This window comes from Carassius auratus, chromosome 27 (genome assembly GCF_003368295.1).
Source record: "Carassius auratus strain Wakin chromosome 27, ASM336829v1, whole genome shotgun sequence".
In the NCBI taxonomy this organism is placed as follows: Eukaryota; Metazoa; Chordata; class Actinopteri; order Cypriniformes; family Cyprinidae; genus Carassius; species Carassius auratus.
This window is the reverse complement of record NC_039269.1, coordinates 14,630,439-14,658,091: the sequence shown is the minus strand read 5'-3', so window position 1 is coordinate 14,658,091 and position 27,653 is coordinate 14,630,439. Positions and strand designations below refer to the sequence as shown.

General features: G+C 38.4%; 1 protein-coding gene across 2 annotated transcripts in view; it reads left to right on the top strand.

Moving 5' to 3' along the window:
* The window catches only part of LOC113045596 (msx2-interacting protein), a 28,895-nt gene extending 4,699 nt beyond the window's left edge, over positions 1 to 24,196 (top strand). For both annotated transcript variants that reach the window (XM_026206048.1, XM_026206047.1), the window contains exons 3-15: positions 4,963 to 5,589; positions 11,619 to 11,779; positions 11,942 to 12,142; positions 12,245 to 12,396; positions 12,500 to 12,625; positions 12,854 to 12,967; positions 13,084 to 13,197; positions 13,281 to 13,381; positions 13,479 to 21,147; positions 21,265 to 21,612; positions 21,730 to 21,924; positions 22,054 to 22,212; positions 22,327 to 24,196. In XM_026206048.1, coding sequence (XP_026061833.1) covers positions 4,963 to 5,589; positions 11,619 to 11,779; positions 11,942 to 12,142; positions 12,245 to 12,396; positions 12,500 to 12,625; positions 12,854 to 12,967; positions 13,084 to 13,197; positions 13,281 to 13,381; positions 13,479 to 21,147; positions 21,265 to 21,612; positions 21,730 to 21,924; positions 22,054 to 22,212; positions 22,327 to 22,458 — 10,099 coding nt within the window. In that variant the 3' untranslated portion in view covers positions 22,459 to 24,196. The remainder of the gene's footprint in view (positions 1 to 4,962; positions 5,590 to 11,618; positions 11,780 to 11,941; positions 12,143 to 12,244; positions 12,397 to 12,499; positions 12,626 to 12,853; positions 12,968 to 13,083; positions 13,198 to 13,280; positions 13,382 to 13,478; positions 21,148 to 21,264; positions 21,613 to 21,729; positions 21,925 to 22,053; positions 22,213 to 22,326) is intronic.
* The last annotated feature ends 3,457 nt before the right edge of the window (positions 24,197 to 27,653 follow it).

The window sequence follows — 27,653 nt, the reverse complement described above, 5'->3', positions numbered from 1 at the left end:
GTTCATTTTTGCTTTTTTCGTAAACGCCGAAGAAAAAAGAGGGGATTTAACGTAGTATTTGGTCTAATATACTGAAGAAAGAACTGTTTTTTTTTTGTTTTTTTTTTGGATTTTGGATCCACAAAGTAAAGCATGGAGGTATTGCTGTTGTGGGGCTGAAGACTTCTCAGTTTGGATGTGAAATATGTCTTTGGATTACAAAGCCCCATAATGGATCTGGGACTACAGCAGACTCTGGATACATTACAATTAAGAAGAAAGTTGGTTTCTCCTAATGGACTATTGCAATGCCAATGGATTATCTCTTTTTCCAGACATCAATGAAGATTCCACTGGGATTTGTAAAACATTTACCGAATCCCCATGTTTTCAGAGTTGACTTGGATTATGAACATTCACAGCGATTAGAACATTGCTACCTTGTTCTGATGGGATATGAAAGAACTTAACTGTTTTCAGCCTTGAGGTGATGGGATAAGATTTAAATAATTGAATCAGATTTTTTTTTATGCACTGAAGAGGGATTTAAAAGGACAGAGGCATCATGCAGATTTGAAGTTTCAAGTTTTGCATTTTCATATTTTTTAAAAACATTTTCAAAGACTTTTCGTTTTAAAGGACCAATGACAATGAAGAACACAAGTAATGCTGAATGAAGAACATCATTATGGATTTATATGTTTTGACGACTTTCGCCTGCCTGTTTTTGATCTGATGGGGATTTTTTTGCACTTACCTGAGTTGGACATTCTACCTCCTCACTTTTACCTCCATACGCTTTTTGCATATTGATATTGACTTATTTTTTAAGACGCATGGATTCTTTTTTGCCAAACTATTCTGTTGGATCCTGAAAGATAAGGATTACTTCGTTTTTTTTTTTCTTACCATTTTTTACATTCTACATTTTTAACCCCTTTTTTTGCTCACAAAGTTCTGTCTCCCTAAATTGTATTTGGAATTGTAGGTCGGGTTACCGCTGTCTGAAAAGGTTGGTATGTTCTGCCCTGTGTATATTAGCTGTTCTCTAACCCCTAGTTTGATCCCCTGTCTTTTTCCCATCTCCCACTAACAGATGTAGCTGTTAAACAGGCTGTTTTTAGTAGCTTGTTGGCATTTGCAGATTTTTACCTCACTTTGCTGTCCCTTTCCTGATTCTCACTCTCTTTCACACTCCCTGGCCTTTTGCCTCTCTGCTTTACCTATGTGAATAATTTGAATAGTGTTTGAGGCATATTAAGAAAAAAGCATACAGCAAAGCTGACCAAACACATAACAGCTCTATGGAAATGGAGGAGATGGCAAATGAGCTGTGGAGTGTCGTGATGCAATGTGTCACCACTGTTTGTCAGTTCTTGTGGAAATTACAGGAGTGGACTATATGTACTGTAAAGGTTGATCACAGTCAAGTTACACAGCTGGTTTCACTAAACAAAAGCATCTGTTTCTAATGGAAACCAAACTGATTTACTAGGTCAGATTTGTTGCTACATGCTCATTATCACTCACTGTCAATGACTAACAAATGCTTATTCTGGAGAAGCTGCATCTCAAGCTATAAATGTAATTTGTCAGGTCTCATTTCAACCTTTTAGTGATTAGAAATGACAAAATATTAAAATATTAGTTGATTTTCATTATTATCTATATTATTAATAAGATTATTAGATCATTTATTTGTCCTCAAAGAGGAAATACATTTTCACAGTGGGTGTGTTTATAACACAGACAGCTGCACAGTACATATGAACTTATAACAATAAAAAAAAAAAAAAGGAACTATTGGTAGCTCTGTTGCCAGGTTGAACAAACTTTAGACACACTGCTTCTAGCCGTGCCTAAGAACACTTCTTAACTATAGTAATATCACTGTAACAGACTACCTTTTGTAGATTATTGGTTATTAATATTTTCTGTTGCACACTGAAGACTATTAAAGTTTGAAAAAGTAAACAGAATAATTTTTATTTGTAATTTGTACATTTTATTTGTTATAATTAAATTGATAAAATTATCAATGTAAGATTCTGAAAAACCGGCAGGTAGATTAAAACAGTTATGCATTTTATAAAATGAGCAGAACTCATTTTAGTAAATATATAATTTTTAAAATATAAAAATATTACTGCTCAAGAAGGGTTGTGGAATGATTGCATGTGTTCATAGTTTGCAAAGGACTACTGAAACTACAATGTTCATGCATTTCAAAATGGCTGTTAAAGTGAAGCTAGAATAGTTTAGTGTGCTTCAGCATCCCCTTCACTAATTCCATTTCTTTAGGGTTTATTTTGTTCCTCTTTAAAAAAAAAAAAAACCTTGGTTGAGAAATGCTCTCCACACGAATAATTTTTAGGGTTGCTCCGATCAGGATTTTTGAGGCCGGTCGCCGATCACAGAAAGCAGTATCTGCCGTTACTGATCACAGATACCGATCTTTTTAAAGCCATCTTTTTATCATTTATAACTATATAAAGTGACACTCCAATCAGGATTTTTAGACATTTATTCAGGGGCTGAATTTCATTTTTGAAAATGGGGGGAGTTTTCTTCTTAGGTGACTCTTGTGAGAGGGGAATCGGCACAAACTGTGCTTTCACACAGAAGTAGGGCTGCACGATATTGGGAAAAAATGACATTGCGATATTTTATTTTTCTGCGATAAATATTGCGATATGAAATCTAACCAAAATTTTTCTTACAAAAATGGGGTGAGCAGATTCACATTCTCATTTTAAATGATTTAAACATCGACACCATCATTTCAATTGATTAATATGCACAATGAAGAGAGAGCAAGATAGTGCTCATGTTGTTTGAAGCGCGCTCTCTCTCTCTCTCTCTCTCTCGCGCGCGCGTGCGCGCCTTCTCTCGCGCTCTCTCGCCGCTCTCTTTCTCGCGCGCTCTCCGTGAATCACATTCGTCAAGGGCCGGGGAGCAGCTGGCCCGTACAGTTAATGAATAACGGATCAACTACGACAGCCTACATCGCACATCCTGCGATATGACTATCGTGGATTCGTACATCGCGATATCGATGCTTAAACGACACATCGTGCAGCCCTACACTGAAGTCCGCTACTGACCCGTGACTGTTTACCACAAACACAACATTTGTCCATTAGTTTGATTTCAAATCCAAACACTGTCACTGAAAATGTTTTTTTTTAAACAGTACAGTTATACAATCTTTAACAGGCATGTTTAAACACAATAAATATAAATAACACATTATTCAATGCTTTTTACTTTTGCATTTACTTCTATATATTAAGTTGCTCAAGCAAGGTGGCAAAACATTTAAACTACATTTCTTTTTCGTATCCCAACTTACCATTGACAGAAATAGTCAGCCCTACTGCCTTTCCTTTAGCATTTAAATCTTTATTACAAGCAATCCTGCCGTTCATATAGAACTTTGTTTTTCTACCTCCATGAGTGCCATCTTATTGCTTTGTTAATCTAAAAGTGCTCTTTCCCTTTAAACCTAGCCAAAAGGACATATGTGTTGACTGTGAAACACAGTAGACTTTACTAATATTAATTTATGGTGTAATTACTACATTTTTGTGCCAATCAATGTTCATAGTTACTAAAAACAATGCGCTGTTACTTTTAATGCAGTGCTTGCAACACAGCAATAGACTCACTAAAACGATCACTGCACTGTTACAGATGTTTAATCTGCTAACATGAGCGCAGAAAAAATACGCACAGCATACGCACCGCAAATGGAGTAACGTCAACTAGGCATTATGTGTGCCCCCCACGAGTGAGCATGATTGAGCGCACAGTCTCCAGGAGAGCCTGTGAGCACTGAATGGTTAAAGAATAAAAAAGTAATGCCATTTATAAACTTTAGTGATGATATGACACTGCCTCGATTGTGCAAGTGGCAATTCCTGTGTCAATGCTTCTAGACGGATGTGATGTGTGGTGATTTGAGATTATTAATAATAATTTCACCAACACTGGACAGAGACTGAGATGATGCCGCTGCATGTCATGCCAAACCTCTCATGGCAGCGTCATAAGCTTTAGATAGTGTTTTTATTTTTTTTAGATCGGCCATTTTAGAGACCACCGATCAATCATCCCAGTCATCAGTAGCCGGTCAATAGGAGCAGCCCTAATCATTATTCTGCAGAATTACCAGAATAAATTGTTTAAGTGTCTCATCACAAAATACCTTTATTCAAAAATAATGAGTTTTTATAACCTGTGGCTTTGATTTTATTCTTTGAGATCGACTTTGTTGTATTCATGAAACCTCAGTCCTGATAGTTAATTAAATCACAAAATGAGTTGGTGTTACGCAGTTATGTCATGCTATATTGGAGGGAAATAGGTCTAGAATTTCTAATAAAAAGACATAGTTGCTTCATTATATTCATGGTAATACAGAAGAAGTTAACTGTATTTAATTGGACATCTATTACTGTGATGTAATTACAATTTCTCACTAAAAAGACACATAAAAAACAGTAGGTTAATGAATAAGAAAATTAAGTACATTTTAATTATATAGAAAATTGTAAATTGCCATTGTAAAATAAATCTTCTTATGAAAAAAAAACAATTCTTTACCCTGTGTAACTTGGAATGTGACTGACCATGACATGCATGACTTTTTCATGCATAATTCTCTTCCTCTTTCAATATGGAATCAGTTTGATTTCCGAAATGCCAAAAGAGTAAATTGCAAAAAAGCAAAAAAAGACTTGAAGCAATAAAAATAAAATAAAAATACAAGTTGTCCTGTCCTGGTATCTATATTTGTGTTGAGTGCTACAGTAAAAGAAAAGTCCAAGACAGCATCTTTCCAACATGCACTTGCAGTCTGTGTTTTGATTAAATCACTCTTCAACGCATGTCACTTGACTCGTATGCCTGTCAGGAATAAAAATAACATTTCATTCTTTCCATTTTTCTTTGCCATCCTCCATCCCTTTTCTTTTCATGTAGGGCTGCGGACGGTCGGGAGCGCACTTACGATCACGGTGCCTATGGACACCATGAGCGTAGCAGCAGCAACAGCAGTGGTTTCGATCGCCAGCGTCACTATGAGACTGATTATTACAGAGACTCTAGGGACCGGGCCCTCAGTGGAGCCAGCGGGAGTGCCAGTTCTGCCAGTGGCAGCATTGGAAGCGGCTCATCAGGGGCCAGTGTAGGTGTTGCAGGGAGTGTTGCAGGAAGCACCGGTGCTGGTGGAAGCAATAGCAGCACTGCTGGAGTAGGAAGTGGCGGCTCGACACCGGGAGGCATTGTTTACTATGGTTCACGAAGCCGGAGCCCTAGTCGTTTTGAGACTACAGAGACTCGCTATGAGCCCCGTGCCCGTGAAGCTTTCACAATAGCCAGTGTGGTCCATCGGGATTTATACAGAGAAGAAAGAGGCAGACGAGGAGAAAGGACATACCACCACAGTCGCAGTCGTTCGCCACACTCTTCGCATTCACACAATCCATCACCACAGAGGCTGCCGAGTCAAGCAGCGCGGCCGGCACGCTCCCACAGTGGCTCAGGATCCCACAGTCGTTCCTCCAGCTCTGACTCTGTCAGTAGCACCAGCAGTAGCGGCAGTGGCAGGTAAGTGCAGTAAAGCATCTTGATGCATTACCATTTCTTTAGCATATCGATGGCAGTATATAAATGTGTGTGTATGTGTTATATGTGTATTTATAATATGAAGACTTCAGATGCAGAAACCTCTGTCTGAGATTTTTCTGAGATTTTGTTGCTGTTAAATAAGCATTTTTATCAGGCTACTTTGTTTAGGTTCTGTAATTTCTCTATAATCCCAAAGAAGAGGTTACTCGTCAGTTATTGAATACCTTATTTTCATAGGAGCCTGATAAAAGTCTCACTTAACAGCAACCGAATCACAGTCAGATTTAGAGGTTTGAAGTCTGAAGTATATATATATATAGATAGACCAGCAACTGTTTGGTTACCCGTATTCTTCCGAATATCTTCTTTTTTGTTTTACACAAATAATTGAAACAAGCTGGATACTTATTTACATAGTAACTCTATAAAATTATAAACACTTTTGCTGGAAAGTGAAAGCATATTATGCAAAACATTGGACTATATTTTCCAATACTTCATAACTGAGCTTTCAAGACTACCACATCACTTTTGCAATTTCAAGCAAAACCTCATCTGTTAGCCAGCTAGATAGTATTATCTTTCTGTAAAATCTGCAGATTTTTCTAAAGCGTTGTAGATTACATCACTGAAAATCAGACATGTAAGTGTGCAAGGCATAATAATGGATGCAAAAGATCTACAAATGTAAAATTTTTAGTGGCAAAGCACCACTGACTGGAAAAGACAAAGTGACTTCCGTCAACTAGCTCAAAGCTTGTACTAGCTCCAAAATATTTCATTTCTTTCTTTTGAAGAATAGGCACTAAATTATTATGTGCTTATGTACAATTTTCAGTGTTAAAATAATTTGTCCTAAATTAATCTGAATAGGTGAGTAAAAATGTGTAGGTTGGGGCTCTGTGACACTATAAGACATTGCTTTATTTGTTTGAGCATTTCGATTAGACTGACACAGCCACTTTGGCTCACCCAGCAGCGTCAGTTTGAGTCAGGACTATCTCTTCGGCTAATGTAGGTTTGGGCAACCTTGTCTTAGCATTGCTTCAATTCAAAAATGATCTTTCAGAACTTGTTGATTTTTGGACTCGATCCACATGCTGATGTAATGGCATGTGATAGCTTTGTTTTTGTTGGTCTTGGTGATCACCTAGGTTTTTCAGTAACAATGGATACTGATTACAAATGAAGTAGTTATTCAGCAACAGTAAACATGCTTCTGCTGCCATTTATCATTACTTATCACCCAGTCAACATTTACTGTTTATACAGATGTTTGTTGCCTTTTCCTTTTGTATTACATTTTATAGGATGCTAGAAACTATAGTACCTATAAAAAGAAACCAAATAGATTTTAAATGTGTTATTCACTTATGAAGAATATTGTTCTGCTGATCAACTTTCTACTAAATTTATTACAGTTCTGATGAGTAGCCTATTCACCTCACTGTCACGTCAATGCACAGTCAATATGTTGATGTACCTTTGGTCTGTGTGGAAAGGTCTCGCTCTTTTATGATCAAGCTCGGGAGATTACATAAAAATCGCTAGTGTACAGTGATCCAGTGTTTGAGGACAACAAGCATTACAGTCGGTAGATAATAGCTGTGCCACCCTTTTTCCGAATCTTAATCATTGATTTAACTTTTATTTAACTTTAACCTCTTACTTGTGTAAGAGTACATTGATTGAATACATTGATTGTGTTGTACTTAAGGCTGGACCAGAATATTAGATTATTGGAATATTCATTCGGTGGGTTGTCATTCGATTTTCAGTTATGAAATTCAAATAATCTTTGAGTATGTGCAGTGCATTTAATGGAGGAAAGCTTCCTAAATCTGGTAAGGGGAGAAACTCCGTCACATGCTTGAGGTTTTCGACCAATCACAGTGCACTAGATAGCTGGCAAATCGGAGCATATTGCACTTTTCACAGAACAGTGAGCTTTGTAAAAATCAGCATGTTTCAGAAAGGTGGTGCCCAAAGGAGCAACAATAATACACGTATATAAAATGTGTTAATTGCACCTTAAACTTCGTAAACACATTGCATTATAGCAAATACACAAAAATTATTTTTAGCAACGTCATATTACCCCTTTAATAGAGTTCAAGTTTTTTACAGTTTTTTACCAGTATGTGTGTTCCATGGGAATTTAACCCATGACCTTTTGCACTGCTAACGCAACGCTCTACCATTGAGCCACAGGAACTCAACAACGAATTGATAAGAATCAGAATCGATAAACAGAATCGGAATTGGAATTGATCAAATTCATTCAATGATACCCAACCCTAGTTATCAGTAAACAGCTGGGTGAAACATAAATTCATAGACTTCTTGGCTTGCACCTCTGTTTTGTTGACTCTGCATAACCAGGAAATATATCAGTTAAAATGATGTAAAACAAACATGTAGATGAGGTGCTTTCTTAGTAAATCATTACCAGTTACAGGAAGTAATTTCTAAACCAGTTTTAACAACAATGACATCATATGTAAATGGTCCAAATGTAAAAAAAAAATATATATATTTTTATAATTTTCACTATTTTGAACTGAACTAATTATTAATGACAGTGGCAATGTTACACAGTCATAAAACTCTAAAGGCTTTTTTACACCAAGAAGAATGTTTGGTGTGGTAAACAATTTAATTTGAATTAATTCCAAACCAGCACAAACATTCACATTCAGAATACCAAATTTGCAAAAATGTAAAATCATGTGCCCCTGTCCTGTGTAATGCTGAATTCTTGCTGTTTCATCATTCATCATGTTTGCTGTTTCTTTTGCACTTGTCTGAACAATCAAATAACATGCAAATTATAGTGCTGGGCGATTTTACAAAAAAAGATTTTTCCAGATTATTGACTGAATCTGTTGTTGTTGTTGTTGTTGTTGTTGTTGTTTAGATTTTTAACTAGTCAACTTGAAAATGTAACTACAACATGATTCAAGCTACTTTTTCTTAAATAACCCTCTAGTTATAGAAAATTCTATTCCAAGTGCACCACAAGTTGTCATCATGATGTAAATGTTAAACAAATCACTTGTTAAATATCTGCGCAGAAAAGATGCAAAAACTACAACTACATTTTGTACAAACTTGTCTTATACATATTATGTGTTCAGAAATAATACAAGGAAAATTCTTTTAGAAAATCTTACAAGTCAAGGTAATTCAAATTCAAAATGGCTGAAGGTAACACCAGTAGACTTTAATAAAAGTCACACAGTGAAAATGACACGATTATGACTGGGTCAAATGCATAAAGAACAGCATTATTTGAAATCACAAGTTTAAAGCATCAATTATAATGTTTGCCTTTCTATTACCTATAATATAAAAGCAATCGTTATAATACTTTCTGTGTATACATTAATTCCTTTGTTTAACCGTTCTATCTGATTATTAGACCGAACTGTTAACAACGAGAGGAGATAAGAGGGAGAATGTAAGCACTGTGTGCTCAGGCGCTGCCTTTCTCAACACCGTCAAAATTCAAATCCCGCCTCGAACACATCGGCCTAGCAGAAAAAACATTGTCGACCACTAGTTTTTTGTATGTAAACATGCATGTGTTTGACTGTTGCGCTCACGTCTCCTGCATAAAACGCCATTCCAAAAACACTGCGCTCAAGTTCAAATAAGTTCACTCCCATCTTTTAGCAGATTTTACCTTTTCCACTGCCTGCATTGCATCTTTGTCAAAACATAAGCAATGTGTGAATGACTCCTCTAAATTTATGGTCATTCACAGAACAACACACGCGAGCGGTTAATCATGTGCGCTGACGTGAGGTTGAAACGTTCTCAACTGCTGGAACTGTTTCCACGGCAAATTGTCATTGTCTAATTCTAACATTTGGTAATATTTCTATTCAAAATCGTCATTCCTCTATTTATAAAAATTTTAATTTTGTCAAAACAATCAATAGTGTATGTCTTTTTGTCAACAAGCCTTAAAGTGCCCATTTTATGCCATTTTTAAGGTTCCTAATATTGTTTTGGGAGTCTCCTACAAAAGGTTTACATGCGTGCAAAGTCAATAAACACTTTAGTTATCTCAAGATAAGCATTTATATCAACTGATTTTCCAACGATTGGTTTGAAGCAGTTCTAAGATTCATCTCTCTAAACCCCTCCTTTCTGTGAGCCCTCTCTACTCTGATTGGCCAGATGGCCCAGTATGTTGTGATTAGTCGATACAATACGCCCATTGCAATAGTTCCCTATTTTGAATGTTTGATTGAAAATATAAATATCTATTGTTTATCATTTGTACAGTTTGTGATTCACTGGAGCCAGCTGGTCAAAATTAACTGGGTAATGAGGCATCTTTCAAGACAAAAAATATTGGGCTTGTACTGCTGTAAATTTTAACCACTGATTCTTTACTGCTTCATCTTTCATAATTGATAATAAATGAATTTACCATCACAGTGTAGCACACGGCATGATCATATACAAGCTACAGTGTTTGAGGGCAGGTCAAGTTATAGAACATATAACTATATTTTAGGCATTATGTCTTACCCCATGATGTGTAGCCATCAGGCAAGTGGTATTCGAATTACTGACATATCGTTTTGGCTGTTAAGAGACAATTCTCAATAACTTTATTTATTGTTCACATTTGGCTTTATGACTTTGGCAGATTGTTTACATTTACATACAGCTACATTACACACATGAAAGGCAGTATTCAAAATGGCATAATAGGGGCACAATAAAACGTGATATGTTGACTGACCTATTTGATGTTGCATTTTTTCATCCTCTGATGTTGACTGGGCCAGAAACTGGCTACAGGCATTGGGTCAGCCATCAATTACTGATACTTCAGAACCTTTTATGTGCAAGATGCATTTTGAGAGTGACTGACAGATAGCCCTGTGGCTTTAGGACATCAACACAGAATGCAAGAATGCAGCATGCAACAAACAACAATTTTTTAGATGTATTATTTAGATGTGTTTCCATAGGAATTGAGTGCTGTCATATTTATATTTATTTGTTAACGTGGAAGTAATCCTTTTTTTAAATGAATGCTGAGTTGTTTCTTTTATAAATAAAGGACATTGTGCATGAAAAAAGCATATTGTTTTCTTATATGTTAGTTGTATTGTATGCGTCTTGAGGAGAAAATGCTGTAGGGGAATTTTAAGAAACAACGGCTGGTGTATTTTCACACTGCCCACTTGAACTCCCCCCACCCCCGTGAGATCCAGTTGGAACTGGAAATTTCTAGCCACTGCTGGCTCCCTGCCCACTCCCACAGGCTAGCCCCTATCAGCCGCACTTCTGAGAGAAAGAGCGAGTCAGAAAAGAGGGCAGTGCAAAGATGTAAACAGACAAAAGGAAAGTCGTGTATATGGCTGAATCATATTGAGGAAAGAAGTATCCACTGTAATGACAAAGTGTCAGTGTTAGCCAGTGAAGATGCATTTATTCACTGCTTGAAACTTGAAAATAACAAACACCAGTGTAGTATATATGTGGATTTAGTAAACGGCCTCATACAAATAAGTGTCAGTTGTGCTTGTCAGTCCTTTGTGTGTGATTAGAGGAATTCGATCTAGATATCAACCTTTTTTCCTCTGTAATACTCAGTTGCAGAGGCCAACAAACATAACCTAGAGTGTACATATTTTTCACCATCATCAAGAGGCACTGTGTCTTTTTTTTTCAATACTAATAGAATTTCTTTGTTGCAGTAGTGCCTCTCTGAGGTGGGAAAACAAACTGCATGAATAAACTGTATCTCTCTCTCTCTCTCTCTCTCCCTCTCTGTCATATATATTAGGTGTTTTTTTTTTTATTCCCTTAAAGGATTGACCTTTCTTCTGAGGCTGTATGTTTGCCTATGTTTGTTATTGACTGATCATCCTGTTCTGCAAAGTTCTGATCCACAGTTTTTTAATGACACTATGTATTTGTTAGTGTTCACCTTTTGCTACAGTCTACATTCTAAGCATGTTTGTGTTTTTCCTCTCTCACAGTAGTGATTCCAGCAGTAGCTCCAGTGATCAGTCTCCAGCTAGATCTGTTCAGTCAGCAGCTGTACCTGCCCCTCCTGCTCAGCCCCTACCTTCACTGGACAAAGATGAACCTCGCAAAAGTTTCGGTATCAAAGTGCAGAACCTCCCTGTGCGTTCAACAGGTGAGGCTTTTATGAGTTTAAGTCCAAATGAAGACATGCACTTTTCAAACAGCAAAACAAAAAACATATTGCCCAACTAATTTAACCATTATCTTGGAAGACACTTTGGTGACACAGCAAAATCTAATAATAATGTATTTATGATCTCCCTGTCTATTTCAGATACAAGTCTGAAGGATGGTCTTTTCCATGAATTTAAGAAACATGGCAAAGTCACATCAGTTCAAATTCATGGTGCCTCTGAGGAACGATATGGATTAGTGTTCTTTCGCCAGCAAGAGGATCAAGAAAAAGCTCTAAGTGCATCTAAAGGGAAGCTGTTTTTTGGCATGCAAATTGATGTCACTGCTTGGCATGGCCCAGGTGGGTTCCTTGCTTTTAGTACAGAATCTGTTGTTGTTATTATATTAGATTTTGAAGTAGCATTGGACCCAAAATTGTTCTCTATAATCTATTGCTCAATAGAAACAGAGAGTGAGAATGAGTTCCGACCTTTGGATGAACGAATAGATGAGTTTCACCCAAAAGCTACAAGGACATTATTCATAGGAAATTTGGAGAAAACCACAACCTATCATGACCTGCTTAACATATTTCAGCGTTTTGGAGAGATTGTTGTAAGTAGACATTTGAAAGTGTGATTAAAAATTGTCTAAAACGTTTTTAAAACAGTCACTGTATTAACACTGCCAGTTTATGTACATTTTCTGTTTTTACCAGGATATCGATATAAAAAAGGTAAATGGTTCCCCACAATATGCATTTCTCCAGTATTGTGACATAGCAAGTGTCTGCAAAGCAATTAAGAAAATGGATGGTGAATACCTTGGCAACAACAGGTTAAAGGTGAGGATGAGATCAGATTATTATTGGACTTTTTTTTTCTTTTCTTTTTTTTATGTTATGTTACATGTAGCTAACATCCAGTTCTCATTTGGTACAATGAGCATTTTTTTTTAAAAAAAAGAGTGTTTACAGTTGTAATTGTATTTTTATTTGTACTCATTGTAATTAAAAACTATGGATTACAAAAGACATATTGGTTTTCTTAATGTGAATTTTTCTTTCCTTCAGCTTGGTTTTGGCAAGAGTATGCCTACAACATGTGTATGGTTGGATGGCTTGTCCTCCAGTATTACTGAACAGTATCTCACAAGGCACTTTTGTCGTTATGGACATGTTGTAAAGGTGATTTACATTTTTAAAAATTGTTGTTCTGTTTGTTTTTGTTCTGTAGAATAAATGCATTGCATTTTGAAGTTCACTAGTTTTCTTTATATAATTTTTTTTAATTTTTTATTTAGGTTGTGTTTGACCGACTAAAAGGAATGGCCCTCATCTTATATAATAATATAGAGTATGCGCAGGCCGCTGTCAAGGAAACAAAAGGTTGGAAAATTGGAGGAAATAAAATAAAGGTCTGTAATCTAATATGAATTGTACCACTGACAAACCCACTGTTTTTTTGTTAACACTGTTAATTAATTAAATTTGTTTGCAGGTTGACTTTGCCAACCAAGAAAGCCAGATGGCTTTTTACCGTTCAATGCAGGCATCTGGACAAGACATAAGAGATTTCTATGAAATCACAAATGAACGAAGGTGAGATGTATGGTAACACCTCTTTTATTTTTTATAGAATCCTTTTATATTTATTCACTTAGTTAATTTATTTATTTAATTTTTTTTTTTTTTGCAGAGATGAGCGCCGGCCGCCATATCATGAGTTCACAGCTGAACGGGCATACTATGAGAATGTACGTGCCCCAGGTTCTTACACAGAGGATCCACGTCGAAAATATCCTGCCAGAAGTCGAGAGTTTTATTCAGAATGGGATCCTTATCAGGGAGATTATTATGATCCACGATACTATGATGACCCCCGTGAATACAGGGATTATAGAGACCCATATGAGCAGGATATTCGAAAGTACAGCTACTTACAAAGAGAGCGTGAAAGGGAAAGAGAACGGTTTGAAACCGATCGTGAACGTGACCACAGTCGACGAACAGTCGAACACAATCAAAGCCCTTCCCATCCACGTCGCCCTGTTAGTCCTGCTGCTTCCCCATCCCATTCTGAACGTCCTCCCAGTGACTCTGAACATCATGTTTACAGCCGCTCATCTGAGCGAAGTGGCAGCTGCAGCTCGCTTTCTCCACCACGATTTGAAAAGCCAGATAAAATTCGTTTGGAGAGGCACAATAGGAGTGATAAATCAGAGAAAGACAAATCACTATTTGAAGCAGAGCGTGGAAATGGAGGAGAAAAAGACAGACGTGCTGGACGTAAGGAAAAAGGAGACAAGGACAGGACTGAGAAGCAAAAGCTGAGGAAATTAAAACTTGCATCCCCTACGGTTCCATCATCAGAGCCAGACCTTGAACTTGACAGGGAAACTAGCCCAGAGGCTAGCTTAACTCTTCGAGGTAAATCCAGCAAATCATTGATCAAAGACAAAGACTACTCTGGAAAAGGAAAACTTGATCTGCTACCTTGTGTTGTCCAGCTAACAAGAGTAAAGGAGAAGGAAGTGAAGTTAATAGACAGTATCCTCAGTGAGAAACAAAAAACAAAGGTTGGGAGTGACCCTGTTCGGTCTCCAACCAGCCCACCCTCTGCTGATCACAAAGGTATGCATTTCCGCATAGATACTCAGGCTAGAGATTTCTTTAAGCATGGAAAACATCTCAAGGAGAAAGGCTTGGCTAGTCAAGTTGAGGTTTTGGATAAAGAGGGCAACGTGAAAAACAAAAAATACTCCAAAACTGATCTTGCATATGACACTAGTTCTTCTGTGGATGCTGACCGCTTAGCTGCACGAAAGAGGCGCTTTAAAGAAACTTGTGGAAAGGCTGACCATGTAAAAAAGATAACTCAGGAGGAGGATGAAGTGAAGTTAAGGAGAATTATTGATGAACCATTGCTGAAAGACTTTGATTATGATGTAAAGATGCAACGAAAAGAAGTGTATAAGAGAGAAAAAATTAAGCCAGAGAGAATGGTAACTGTTAGTACTACAGAAGAAGAGCTGGAAACTGTATTATCAGTAGGCCCCAGTCTAGACCTTCAGGCTCGGCTTCGGGAACCAACTGAGGAGGCAACTGATCCTTTAGATAGCCTTGATCAAAAGACACAAGGGACAATTGAAGCTCATAGTCAACCAAGTTTCAGTCTTGAAGTCTCTGATGATGGAAGTGTAGAAATGGAATTTTCAAAAGACCAAGAACAACAGCACATAACAAGCTACCACATACACTCCTCAAGGATAGAAAGAGATTCTGAAAGTAAAGAAAGGTTGCTCTCAGACATTGATCACTCGCAGAGTTGCAGAAAACAAATGGAGCAGAACCGTCGCCTACAGCAACAATTGCTAGAGTATGATAAATCTGATAAAACTGAAAGCACACCCAGCACCGATGCAGAGGACTTTGAGCATCGAAGTCTTGTGCATGAGGTAGGAAAACCACCTCAAGATGTAACTAGCAATTCACCACCCAGCAAGCGAAAGAAGTCAGGACCATTTGAATTTGATTTTGGCACTAAAAGAGAGCGAGATTATCAGAGGTTCAAACACACAAATGATGAACCTGAAAGGAGACTTGATTCACTTCCAGGGACACCCTTTGCTGAGGATGCATCACAATTGTTGGAAAAAGAGCCAGATTCTCCAGTAGCAATGAGTAAAAATTGCTTGCAGTTTGATGTATCAAAATACAATATTGGCAACACAGTGTGCCAAGGGCTTTCATTGCATGCTGAAATTTTGAAAGTGAAAACATCAGTGACAGAAGAGGAGTTATGTTGGGAGAGCAAAATTAGGCAGGGCACTTTCAGAGGAGAAATGAGCTTCCCCACCAGCATTGTTAAACGGGAAAGTATCCGAAAACGTCCAGAACGTGAATTGGAACCTGGAGAGGTTCAGTCAGACTCTGATGAAGATATTGAAAGCAGACACCTTTCACTAAAGCCAGACTCTTTCAATAGAGAGCACGAAGAGAGGCTTTCAGATGTGACGTCTTCTGAGTCACTTGAAAAGAACAAGTTCTATGAATTTGCATTGGATAAGACCATAACACCAGACACAAAGGCTTTGCTTGAGCGTGCTAAGTCCCTGTCTTCATCTAGGGAAGAAAATTGGTCTTTCCTTGGTCATGACTCAAAATTCAAAAGCTTTCGGAATAGCACAGACAAAGAGAAGTCTGAACCCACTCCAAGGCCTATTCCTTCATGGTACATGAAGAAAAAGAAAATCCGTTCTTATTCTGAGGGAAAGCTTGATGATAAAAAGGAAGATACCAAGCACATTGAACAAGAACGACAAGAGCTCTTTGCTTCACGCTTCCTTCATAGCTCTATCTTTGAACAGGACTCAAGACGACTTCAGCACCTTGAGCAGAAAAATAATGACCCTGAAGTTAAAATCAGTAGAGATCATATTACAAGCAATTCCCAAGAGGAACAAGCTGGACCAGGAGGATCAGACCTCTCTCAAGAACCAAGAGTACTTTTTCATAGCCGCTTCTTAGAACTTCAGCAGAAAGATAAGAATCAACAGTTGCGAGTTTCAGAAAGAATTTGTGTAACTGAGGAGGAGGAGGAGGAGGAGGAGGAACAAACATTGGATGAAGAATTTGAGCCATCCCCCAATATATCAGAAATTTCCCAAGAGTTAACAGTTAATCATATTCCAGCTACAACATCACCAACATCTCTGTCTAAAGTTTCAGAGATTTCTGTGCAGCATGATAAGCCAGATTTGTCCTCTACATTTACAAACAAAGATGGTCCAGAAGTAGTGAATGAGCAGTCAGAAGATGCTCCAGAACATTCTCCACCATCAGTCAGCCTAAAGGAGCAGAACATAGCTGCCCCAGTAAGTTCTACATCTACTGGACTAAAGGAAGATGTAACTGTCAAAGAACCTAATGAAAAGCTGAGTGAGTCCATAATGACTGTGAACCCAAGTGTTGAACAGAATATTGATGTCAAACCTCCTACTCCTGGTGCATCTCTAAGTAATATTGTGCCAGAATGTGATCCTTTTCAGGCAACTTCTCCATTGTTTTCAAACCCCAGTCAAACTCAAGAGATCACAGAGCTTCCAGAAACAAAATCAGAAAATGTTAATGCTTCTCTTCACAAGATTGCATCCCCACTGGATGTGGAGTTGCCAGAAACAGAACCTGAGCTTGTACCGGAACAGCCACCACGTAAACAACCCAGGAATAAAAAAGTAAAACCTGTCTCACCAACACCAATCCCTCAGGTTTCTAATGAGAAACCAGCTACACGAAAGAGTGAACGAATTGATAGAGAAAAGCTGAAAAGATCCTCATCCCCCAGAGGAGACTCTTTAAAACTCGCTGCTGACCCCAAAAACTCAACAAAATCTCCTGTTCATGCAACCGATTCGGAGCAGGGCCTGGAATCAAACACAAACCATGGCAAAACACGACAGCGACGGAATGTGCGTTCTGTCTATGCAACACCCCATGAGGATGAGGCTCCTCAACAACCAGGAAAAGAGATTACCGAACCTTCTCGTTCCACACGTAAACGCTGTACTGATAAGGAGGCTGCAACACAGCAGATGGCAACCACACTTGGTAGGAGAGGTCGTCCACCAAAAACTCGCAAAAGAGATGATGATATGTCTCTAGTTAAGGGAGATCAGACCAAAAATTCTGAGAGTGAAGACACTGAAATTAAGGAGTCAACAACTAGTGGAGAAATATCTAAAACAGCTGATACATGGCGCTCTCCGCGATCCCAAAAGGGGCAGTCTTCACCAATAAGAGCAGGACAAAGTAGAAAAACATTGAAATTGGACAAAGTTTCAGGTAGCCCAGAACCTGTTCAGTCAGATTCAGCAGCGGTTGATGCATCACCTGCCCTAGATCACCAGAATGAATCCAAAGATGAAACTTTAATGCAAGTTGGACAATTGTCACACAATACCAAGCAACATAACATATCTAAAAGAGAGAAGGAAATTGCACATCCTGCTGAGGAAAAATTAACAGATATAGAAATCACATCTGTAGAAAAAACACAGGCATTAGATCAGAAGAAGGTCAAGGCATCAAGGTCAACACGGAACACCAAAATAATACCCGATGATAATTCTGTCAATGTTGTTAATCTGACTTTGGATACAGTTAAAGATGTCCTTCATTCAGGTGATAATAAAGCTGTAAGTTCGGAAGGGTCTTTGAAAACCAAAACCGCAGTGTTAGTAAAAGAAGACTTAAATGTCCCAATTTACCACAAAGAGGAAGATATTCACGGTCTTGAAGAAATCGAGCCTCCTACTGATCCTGTGGCTGCCTTCCTTGCCCATCAAATGGAACTGGAAAGGGCAGTGGAGAATATTTCAAGGCTTACAGATGAACAGCATCCAGCACCTTACAAAGAACCTCGTGCTGAACCAGCTACCCTAACTCCAGCTGTTATAGTACAACCTGCAGATGAGACGGAGGTAGAAAAGCCAGCCAATCCAGCAAGTGAAACTGAACTGGCTGCTGCAATTGATTCCATTACTGCTGAGGATATTTCAGGTGAAGCAGATGGATTCTCTGCTCCAACAACATTCACAGCCCTCCTTCCCACACCAGAGGCACTTGTTTTGCCAGTATCAAGTGAGGGGATTGAACCTGAGACAGACTTAACTGTAAAGACTATTGTAGAATCTGAACAAGATAGTGTTATGATTCCAGACTCTAAACCTTCTCAAACAAGTAACACAGATACTTCACTAACAGAATCTCCATTATCAGAGGCAGCCAAAAAAGGAGGAAGAGCACGGCCAAAAACACCAAAGAAATCCAGAGGTCGAAAGGCTTGTTTAAACAGAAAATTAGAGATCAACGATGATGCAGTGCTGGAACCTGAATCCACTATAGTTAAACTTCCAGAATCTATCCCAGAAGAAATTCAAACTGCCAACCCTAAGGCAGCGACATCAGCAGCAGCAGCAGCCGTAGTTACTGTTGCTGCTGCATGTAAACATGAAGCTACAGTGACTTTAGACACACCAAAAGAGGCAGAACAGCCTGCTGTTGACCAGCCTGAACCTCAAGAATCTGCCTTCCACTCTGGGAATAACAGTCCTTCTTATTCTAGGACTCAACAGCCATCTCCTGAACCAGAAGCACCTGCCCACATTTCACCTACAACTTGTCTGAATTCACCTGAATCATCCAAAACTCCTCTCACACACCCTGAGTGGAACACTAGAACAGAGGAGAAAGGAATTCCACCTAAACCACAAGTTAGTATGGCATTTTCTACACCAGGAGTTGCGGGACCCCCAGCAAATCCTCCCATGCCCCCGGACACAAAGGCCTCTGATATTGACCCAAGCTCCAGCACATTGCGAAAGATTCTAATGGAACCAAAGTATGTGTCTGCTTCAAATAGCAATGCAGCCCCAAGTATGCAGTTCACAACCACAACAGCAGATGCACGGATATCTGAAAATGAAAATTCAGTTGAGGCTGTGCTGCCTTTAAAGACTTCTCTACTTGAAGACAGACCTAGCCCTATTACTCAACTTGTACCCCGTACAGCACCACCACAGCCGCAACCTCTGCTACAATGTGAATCACCACAGATCCTAAAGGAGAAACTGGCTATAACTTCAACCGCTACTTCAGTCATTAGTCGGATCCCTATGCCTTTTGATTCTGAGGACACTCCTCGTATCTCGTTAAGCAACCGTAGCTCTGGAATGCCCTTACCCAAGCAGAAGTATCGTACAAGCTTGAATGATAATAGCAGGTATCATGGACTTAACCCCTCTGATAATGGTGGAAGTGTTGGGCGCCCTGTTGTTGAAAGCACACATTGTAATACAGGATCAAGTGCTGGTTTGAGGGTCAATACATCCGAAGGTGTGGTAGTTTTGAGTTATTCTGGACAAAAGACAGAGGGACCACAGCGGATCATTGCTAAAATAAGTCAAATCCCACCAGCCAGTGCAGTGGATATAGAGTTTCAGCAGCCTGTAGCAAAATCACAGATAAAACAAGAACCACCACCTCACCCCTCTACTCCAAAAGGATCACAGACACCCACAGGTTATGGACATGCCGGGGTAGTATTAGCTGGCCAAGCATTCAGTGCTCAGCCTGTTATTTCCTCAATTAATCAGGAAAGTCCTAGCTTTGAAAAATCTGAACCATCCTACCACACTGGTCAACAAGGTGGTTCTGTGAAAACCTTCCAACAATCCACAAGCCATTCTCAACTTCTGAGGTATAGTCTGTCAATTGCACAGCAGCAGCATATTAAGAAAAATGGAGCAGCAGAAACAGTTTCAATTAAAACTGATATAAAACCATCACAGACATTCAATATTAAACCAGTTTTAAGCCCACACCATCCATCTTTGGCAGGCAATCACATTTTAACTCCTAGTGCTCAACATGAAAGAGTGGTCTCACAACCCAAGCATGATTCACATTCTCCAAGGGCGTCAGGCCATTCCACGTCACCCTTTTCAAAGGTTTGCCCTCCTAGCAGCTCAGTTGTTTTGGGACCATCTCGTCCTATATCTCAGTTTGTGTCAAATATACACCATGCTGAGCAGTCAGTTATCATGCCCCCTCATAGTGTCACCCAGTCTGTGCCCATAGGTCATTTGTCCCAAGGAGATGTCAGAGCCAGTACGCCATTATCTGGAATAGGTTATGGAATCCATTCAGAAAACCTATTATCACCTCGATCTGCACCTCCACAGCGCTCCACAACACCTCAGCCTGCAGTAATCAGAGATGTTGTACTGAAATCACATGCAAGTTCATGTGGTGATGGTCAAGTTGTTGGGACAAGCAATGATGACATGCAAAGTCTCCCTCAAGGACTTCGTAGAGCCTCTGCACCACAGTTACAACAGGAAAGCATAGTAATGCAGGCTGATTTCAAAGGTCTGCATCACAGGGCATTGCGTCTAGATCAGTATGCCAGAGATGTACGTCTGCTTGTGCACCAGCATTTGACTGACCATCCAAGTGTTGTTGAGAGTCGCCAAACTCGAACACCAGAGACAATGCAGTCATCTTCACACATATCATCTGCCCCTTCTAAAACCTCCCCTGTGGTAAAGAATACACCACAGACTGTGAGGGATGCATCAAAATCAATGGATCTTAAGATGCCACTGTCCCCTCACTCTGACAATAGGATAATAGGACACTCACCTGGCTCTGTGATGGTATCTCCTCAAGGAGTTCAATTGATTCATCCTGGAAATGCAAACTCCATGTCTGAATACTACAGAGAAATGCGTGGCTTCCATCCTCAGTATCCAGGTCATTCAGTAATTGGAATTAACTTAGGTAATCGTGGAATTGTTTCGTCACAGGTGAGAGTTTGTTTTGTGCTCTACAATCCTAATTTGAGTATTACAGTTAACAATTATATTAGCTATGAACGTTTTTTTTTTTTTCTTTTTTTATTTAAAATGTACTTTCTTTATCAGGTCTCACAAATTGATCATTGTCAGAGGCACAAGGTGCCCTCTGTCTCTTCTATTGAGTCTGTGGGAAGTTTTGGCGAATCAAAACTTGATGGTTCTCACATTCGACACCCAAGCTCCATGGATTTGTGTCAGATATCACGAGTTCAGGGTGAGACTGGCTCCCCCTCTTACACTTCACCAGTAACTATAACGCCCAAATTGGAGATGCCTATCACTGTGCAAAAGGGACCTCAAGGACCTATTTCTAGCCAAATGCCACCTCCATCCTCAGTCAGTTCTCAGATGCGATCAGACTTTAAACTTGACCACACCGGACTTCGGTCTGTTGATATGGTGCAGTTGTTGACGGTTTGTAATCTTTTTTATTATTATTATTATTGTTTCTATTTATTTTTTATTTCTATGATAAGTTAAGTGGAAATAATTCTTAAGGTTTTAACAGCGTTTTTGTCTTCCTTTATGCAGAAATACCCAATTATTTGGCAAGGTCACCTGGCACTTAAGAATGATACTGCAGCAGTACAGCTGCATTTTGTGTCTGGTAACAATGTTCTGGCTCACCGTTCACTGCCATCTCCAGAAGGAGGTGCTTTTCTACGAATTGCCCAGAGAATGCGCTTAGAAGCCTCACAACTTGAGGGAGTTGCAAGACGTATGACTGTAAGCATCCTGTCGACTTTTATGGCTATGAGTTTTTTCTCAATCCACATTAAGTGTAATTTATACATGTCAAGCTCATGAAATCTCTGGACAGTATTACGAATTTAAAGGAAAAACCCTTTTTCCTAGGCTGAAAATGAATACTGCCTTCTGTTGGCATTGCCTTGTGGACTGGACCAAGAGGACGTCCACAACCAGACCCATGCTCTTAAAACTGGTTTCATCACTTACCTGCAAGCAAAGCAAGCTGCTGGAATTATCAATGTCCCGAATCCAGGTTCAAATCAGGTAAGTCCTCCCAAGAATGTGACAATTATAATGAAAATAAATCATTTAGCCAGCTGCTTACTTAAAATTGTACATTCCACTAACAAATATTTGTCTTCTGTTTTCCTTGTATAGCCAGCCTATGTTGTCCAGATTTTCCCTCCTTGCGAGTTTTCTGAGAGCCACTTGTCTCATCTCGCTCCGGACCTTCTCAATAGCATCTCCAGTATCTCTCCCCATCTTATGATTGTTATAGCTTCTGTATAAGAGGGAGATCCCAGCTTCCAACATGCCAACACCAGCCTTTGGGACTTAACTTTTCTTTTTGTACTCTGGAAATCACCCAAATGTTAGTCAAGTTTACTCCTCCTTGGCCATGTATTCACTCTTTTTTTTTTTTTTTGTTCTTTCACCAGCCTTTTAATCCATTGACTCATTGCCGCATCTGTTTAACTGTGTATCACCTTAAAGTACACAGAGATAGATGGAGCTATCTACAACGATCAATTTTCTGATCTCTTTTTTTTTTTCTTCTTCTTCTTTTGGAGATTTGTATCTATGGTTTTTAAAACACTGAAGATGTTTGGGATTATTAGGACTTTAAGAAACCTTTTATTGATTAAGAAATGTTTTTTTTTTCTGAAAAATATTCAGACCAATCATTGCACTATGTTATGAAAATCAAAAAATTTGTACAAATTTGGTTATTGAAACTGTACTTTTACTTTATTACTTGGACATGCTTCATTCACCAGCCATTTTTGTGGTAGAGACTAAAATGCTATTTAGTCGAAGTAGTTCAGTTGAATTCCTTTGACAAACTTTATATAAAAAAATATAATGTAATATAAAGCAGCTACTGTTCAATCATAAGTAAAGAAGTTACTTCCATGTTATTTGTAGAAATGGCTCTCAATATTAGTCCTTGTTATCTCTGAAAGGGACAAAATGTGGGAGCATTGTGAGTTGTACAGTTTACATTTGATGCCTCAATTGGGGGATTGTATGTATACTTTTTTCGCTTTCCTCTTAATATTGCAAAAGTGAATCAGGCGAAGGCCTGGTTGTAAATATAATGTATATTTAAAGACTTTCAAAGCAGTTGACAAGCATAATAAGATTGACAACCTATTGCCATCAACCGTGAAAGTGAACTGTCAGTTACCACTTGATTATCATTTCAGATTATTGTTTGGTTGACGTTTTTTGAAATCAATCCTGTGCCATAATTTTTAAATGGAGAAAACAAAATGAATCAAGATTCATCAAGTTTTATTTTGATACTTGACTTTGTATTTGTCACTTGATCTTTAAAGCCTGATTTTACATTGCCTTGTTTTATGATTTGTCCCCTACCTCTATTTCTGCCTTTTTCTCTGGTAATTATTTCTAAGTTGGGGGTGTCTGGACTGATGATGATGCCCTTTAAGACCCCTGAAGTGTAAAATTCTGTTTTCCCACTGTTCTTTCTTGGTTTTTTGAACATACCTCAAAATGTCCCACAAGAACAGTACAATGCAAGTGGTGGATATACTTTGTAAAGAGAAAACTAAAAACTAAAAAAATCAAAATCTTTCAGGAGACATGATAGAGACTATCTTTTTGGTCTCCTTTCTTGATTGGTGTCTTCTTGAGCCAAACTGTAAATAATCATTTTCATTTTGTCACTTTTCTTTTCTTCATTGTTTTGTTTTGTAAAACGAAACAAAAGTATGTAAAGAAAACCGATGCAGAAAGTAAACTATGAGTCTTAGTTTTGCAGTTTCATTGGGTTACTACAAATTCTCATGGTCATTTTGAAGGCACTTACATTTTTTGATACACCAATTTAAAATATTACTATACCACACGAAAGAGTAAAAAAAACAGCCGATCTTAAAATTTTGTCTGATTTATCTTTTCGTCATTTTGATTGTATTTTGCTGTTCCTCTATGAGGACATTTAAAGATGTAAAATAAATTTTGTTTAACACCTTTGCAGATCATTAAATGGTCATTCACTCTCTGCCTGTTGGTGTTTTTTATTTATTTATTTTTTTGGCGTTGTTCTGATTTCCATTCACTATGAATTGTACACATTTTATACTTGTCTATCATCATGCACTGCCTGGTGTTGGCTAACTTCATTATTTTAAGAATAGCCTTTTTGTAAAATAACAGCCTTTGAAAGTAGAAACGCAGACGTAGAACGTTGAAGATCAGTGACCTACAGTGGAAGTGGTAGTGTGAGTAACAGCCACTTGATGGCAGTATTGTGATAATAATAATAATAACGTTCTGTATTTTCATCTAATGGTTTATTATGGGTTTTGTCTTATAGTTCACTACAGCCTTTTGTTTGGTTATACAGTGAACGTAAAAAAGAGTTATATCTAGTTTTTTTTTTCCTGAGGCCCATAATATGACACCCTAAACTTTTTTCTTTCTTTTTTGCTCATACAGTAGAAGTCAATGGTAACCTGAATGGTCTGTTTCATTTTTTAAAATATCTTCTTTTGTGTTCTGCATAAGAATGAAATGTTTACATTTGTGGAATGACATGACATTATGGAAAATGACAGGACTTTTAATGGAACAATCCCATTACTTTTATAGATACAGTTATTTCAATGTTTTGCTGCTTTCCAAAACGTTAGCAAAATGTTGGCCAAGTATGCTTGTATGTAAGATGAATATAAACAATTAAGATTAAATGTTTTGTATTTGTAGGCTTATTTAGGTGTGTGTGATAGAGAGTAGGAAAGAGGTATTTTTTTGTCCTGACCAGCTCTTGGTTTGATTTGCATGATCCCGTATCAAATTTACAAACCCGCATGATGTTCCAAAGGGAATTCATAGAATTCCCAGGGGCCGTGTTTTGTGGTCATGCTGGCATGACCCTGAAGATCAGGAAATTTGTGAATGCTGTGAGCTGGAAGATACATCACAGAGAAAATAGACTTCATTTATCTAATGATCCAAATGTTTTCCATCCCGACCACAGTGCACATTATTCAGGAATACTATCTTGCTCCAAAGCTGTGGCTTTTATGTCAGGTTTAATCATAGAATATATACATTTTTTCAAATGTACTTTGGAATGGGAATGAAAGAAAGTTTAGCTGGATGCAAATCTGATAAACTTTGTACTATCTATAAATCTGAAAGACAAAATGAGGGGCAAGTTGGAGACAGGTTATGCCAAAGCCCTCAGACATATCACTCCGCTCATCTTTCTTTTCATCCCAGTAGGAAGAGGGTGTGATCATGCAAAAAAAAAGGAGGTGAAGTATATAAGATTTACAATGCCATGACAGACCAAGACCAGGAATGCTAATTAACACCCACTCCCAGCAAGCAGTGATGCATTTGCAGGAAGTATGAATCTGGAGGGCCCAAAATAATGAAAGGATAGAAGCATCATCCATATTGTTCCTTTCCAGTTATAAACCTGGCCGATGGCAAACGTAACAGTAGAAAGTTAGGTATGTAGTAAAAACCACAGTTGGAGGACATTGCAACAAGAACAGGCATGCGAATATCTAGTTCATTCAAATTGCTGGGAGGGTTTTTGACTGCTTTATTGAGGCCATATGTCGGCGGCCGAGTACATGTGATATGATACTTAGATGGTATTTTTATAAACACATCAGACCACTTTAGAAAGATCTGTTTTGCATTTCTCCCTAAGCCTTTACTCATGAAAATCGGAGTACAAAAATATGAGAAGTATTCGCTTAGGACCACTATACAGTTATCCAGTTATACATAAATGCTTTTATTATTTTGTACTTATGGTACATGTAGGCATATATTTGTGTATGCAGGTGCAGGAATGCATTGCAAAAATGTCTCTTCATGGCACGTGTTTGTACTGTCCTTCCTCTTTCTATCTCTCTTTAATTCTATGGTGATGAACCACACTGACTTGGCTCCAAAGGACGAAATTAGAAAGAGAAGGAAAATGTTAAGAATGCTGAAAATACTGGGGTTGGCTTTTCTTTTTCTGATAAGTGTCCACTTTCCACTAGTCATCTGGGTACGCTAAACATCCTTGCGATTTAAATTATCTCACAAGCTGCTGAGCTGATGCATTCCTTATCAGAAATAGATTTACACATGCAGTGTGTGCATAGTCCTTTTGTTTCTTGAAAACCTATATGCAATCATATATTTATTAACTATAACCTACACATTTCAAATGAGATAACAGGGTGGGAGTTGATTGTGGAGGAATGTAACTTTGCTCAAATGGTAGCACTGAAACATGAAGGCATTCTGAGGATGTAACTGAGTTACTAGGTTTAGTTACAATAAGAGGTCACGGAAGCCCTAATGTAGATTATGCTATATAAATTGTATGTAACAGATCATTTACAGTCAGCCGGTCTAAAATAAAAACAAGAAACCTGAAAAATAAAGCACCACTCGCACAGCAGTCACTTACAGACTAAGCAGCTTTTGCCAACTTGAACACGAGCAACATCTGTGCAGGGAACAGGGAGATTGATTGACAGGAGATCTGACCAATCATAATGACGAATCTGCCATTTTGTCCAACAAACAAACCAGACAGGAGAGTCGATTTGCATTGGTGGACTTGAACTTGAAAAATGGTGTGTATTTACGTTTTTCCGCGATTTAAAAAAGTTATATTCTGTTGTGCATTCATGCTTATTTTTTGCTGAAACTAGTAGTCTCAGCCTCAGACGTCACGCCCACGGTCCGGTGGCTGAACGTCTGATGCGGCCAAAGTCCTTTTAGGCAAGTCATGCCACTCCGCCGCCATCTTGGCAACGCCTCCAGGCAGCTATTTCAGACTAGCAAGACCAGGCTCCTATCTAAATGAATGGGCATAGAGTCAGAACTGCACTTTCACTGGTCACCGGGACATAAAATTACAAATGATAAAAATATGATAAAAATTGCTGAAAAATGTTGATGACTTTCCCCAAAATAAGGTTTAAAATGCCTTTTTCCCCACAGCTTATACTTTTACTACGCATGAGCAAGGGTTCCTCAACTGTGCGCATACGTCAGTGGAATCAGACGATAGGCTTAAATGTTTCCCGGCTTGAGTGTTAAACGCAGATGATTGGCTTTCCAGCGGAGGGGCGGGACATGGGCATGTCTTTTATATATTGTCTCTGATATGGCACACAAAAGTGGAAACACTTCAGGAATGTCGAAGTTGTCATCGGATTGGTTGAATTCTATAGGATTTCCGTGAGACGTGTGTGTCGCTTTCTTTAACGTTCTGCCTGGAAACAAAGATACTGTGGCACCAAACCCTGTCATTAAAGAAGAAAGCCATCGTATTTACATAACTAACAAGACGTTTACATGACTTGTTAGTTATGGTGGTCTTCTTGACCTCCAAAAGGCTATTACATATCATTTAAAATATCTTTTACAGAGAAGAAAAGCTGCCGAAGACACTTTTGGACGATTAAACCTCTCTTTACAATATTCCTCTCTTAATG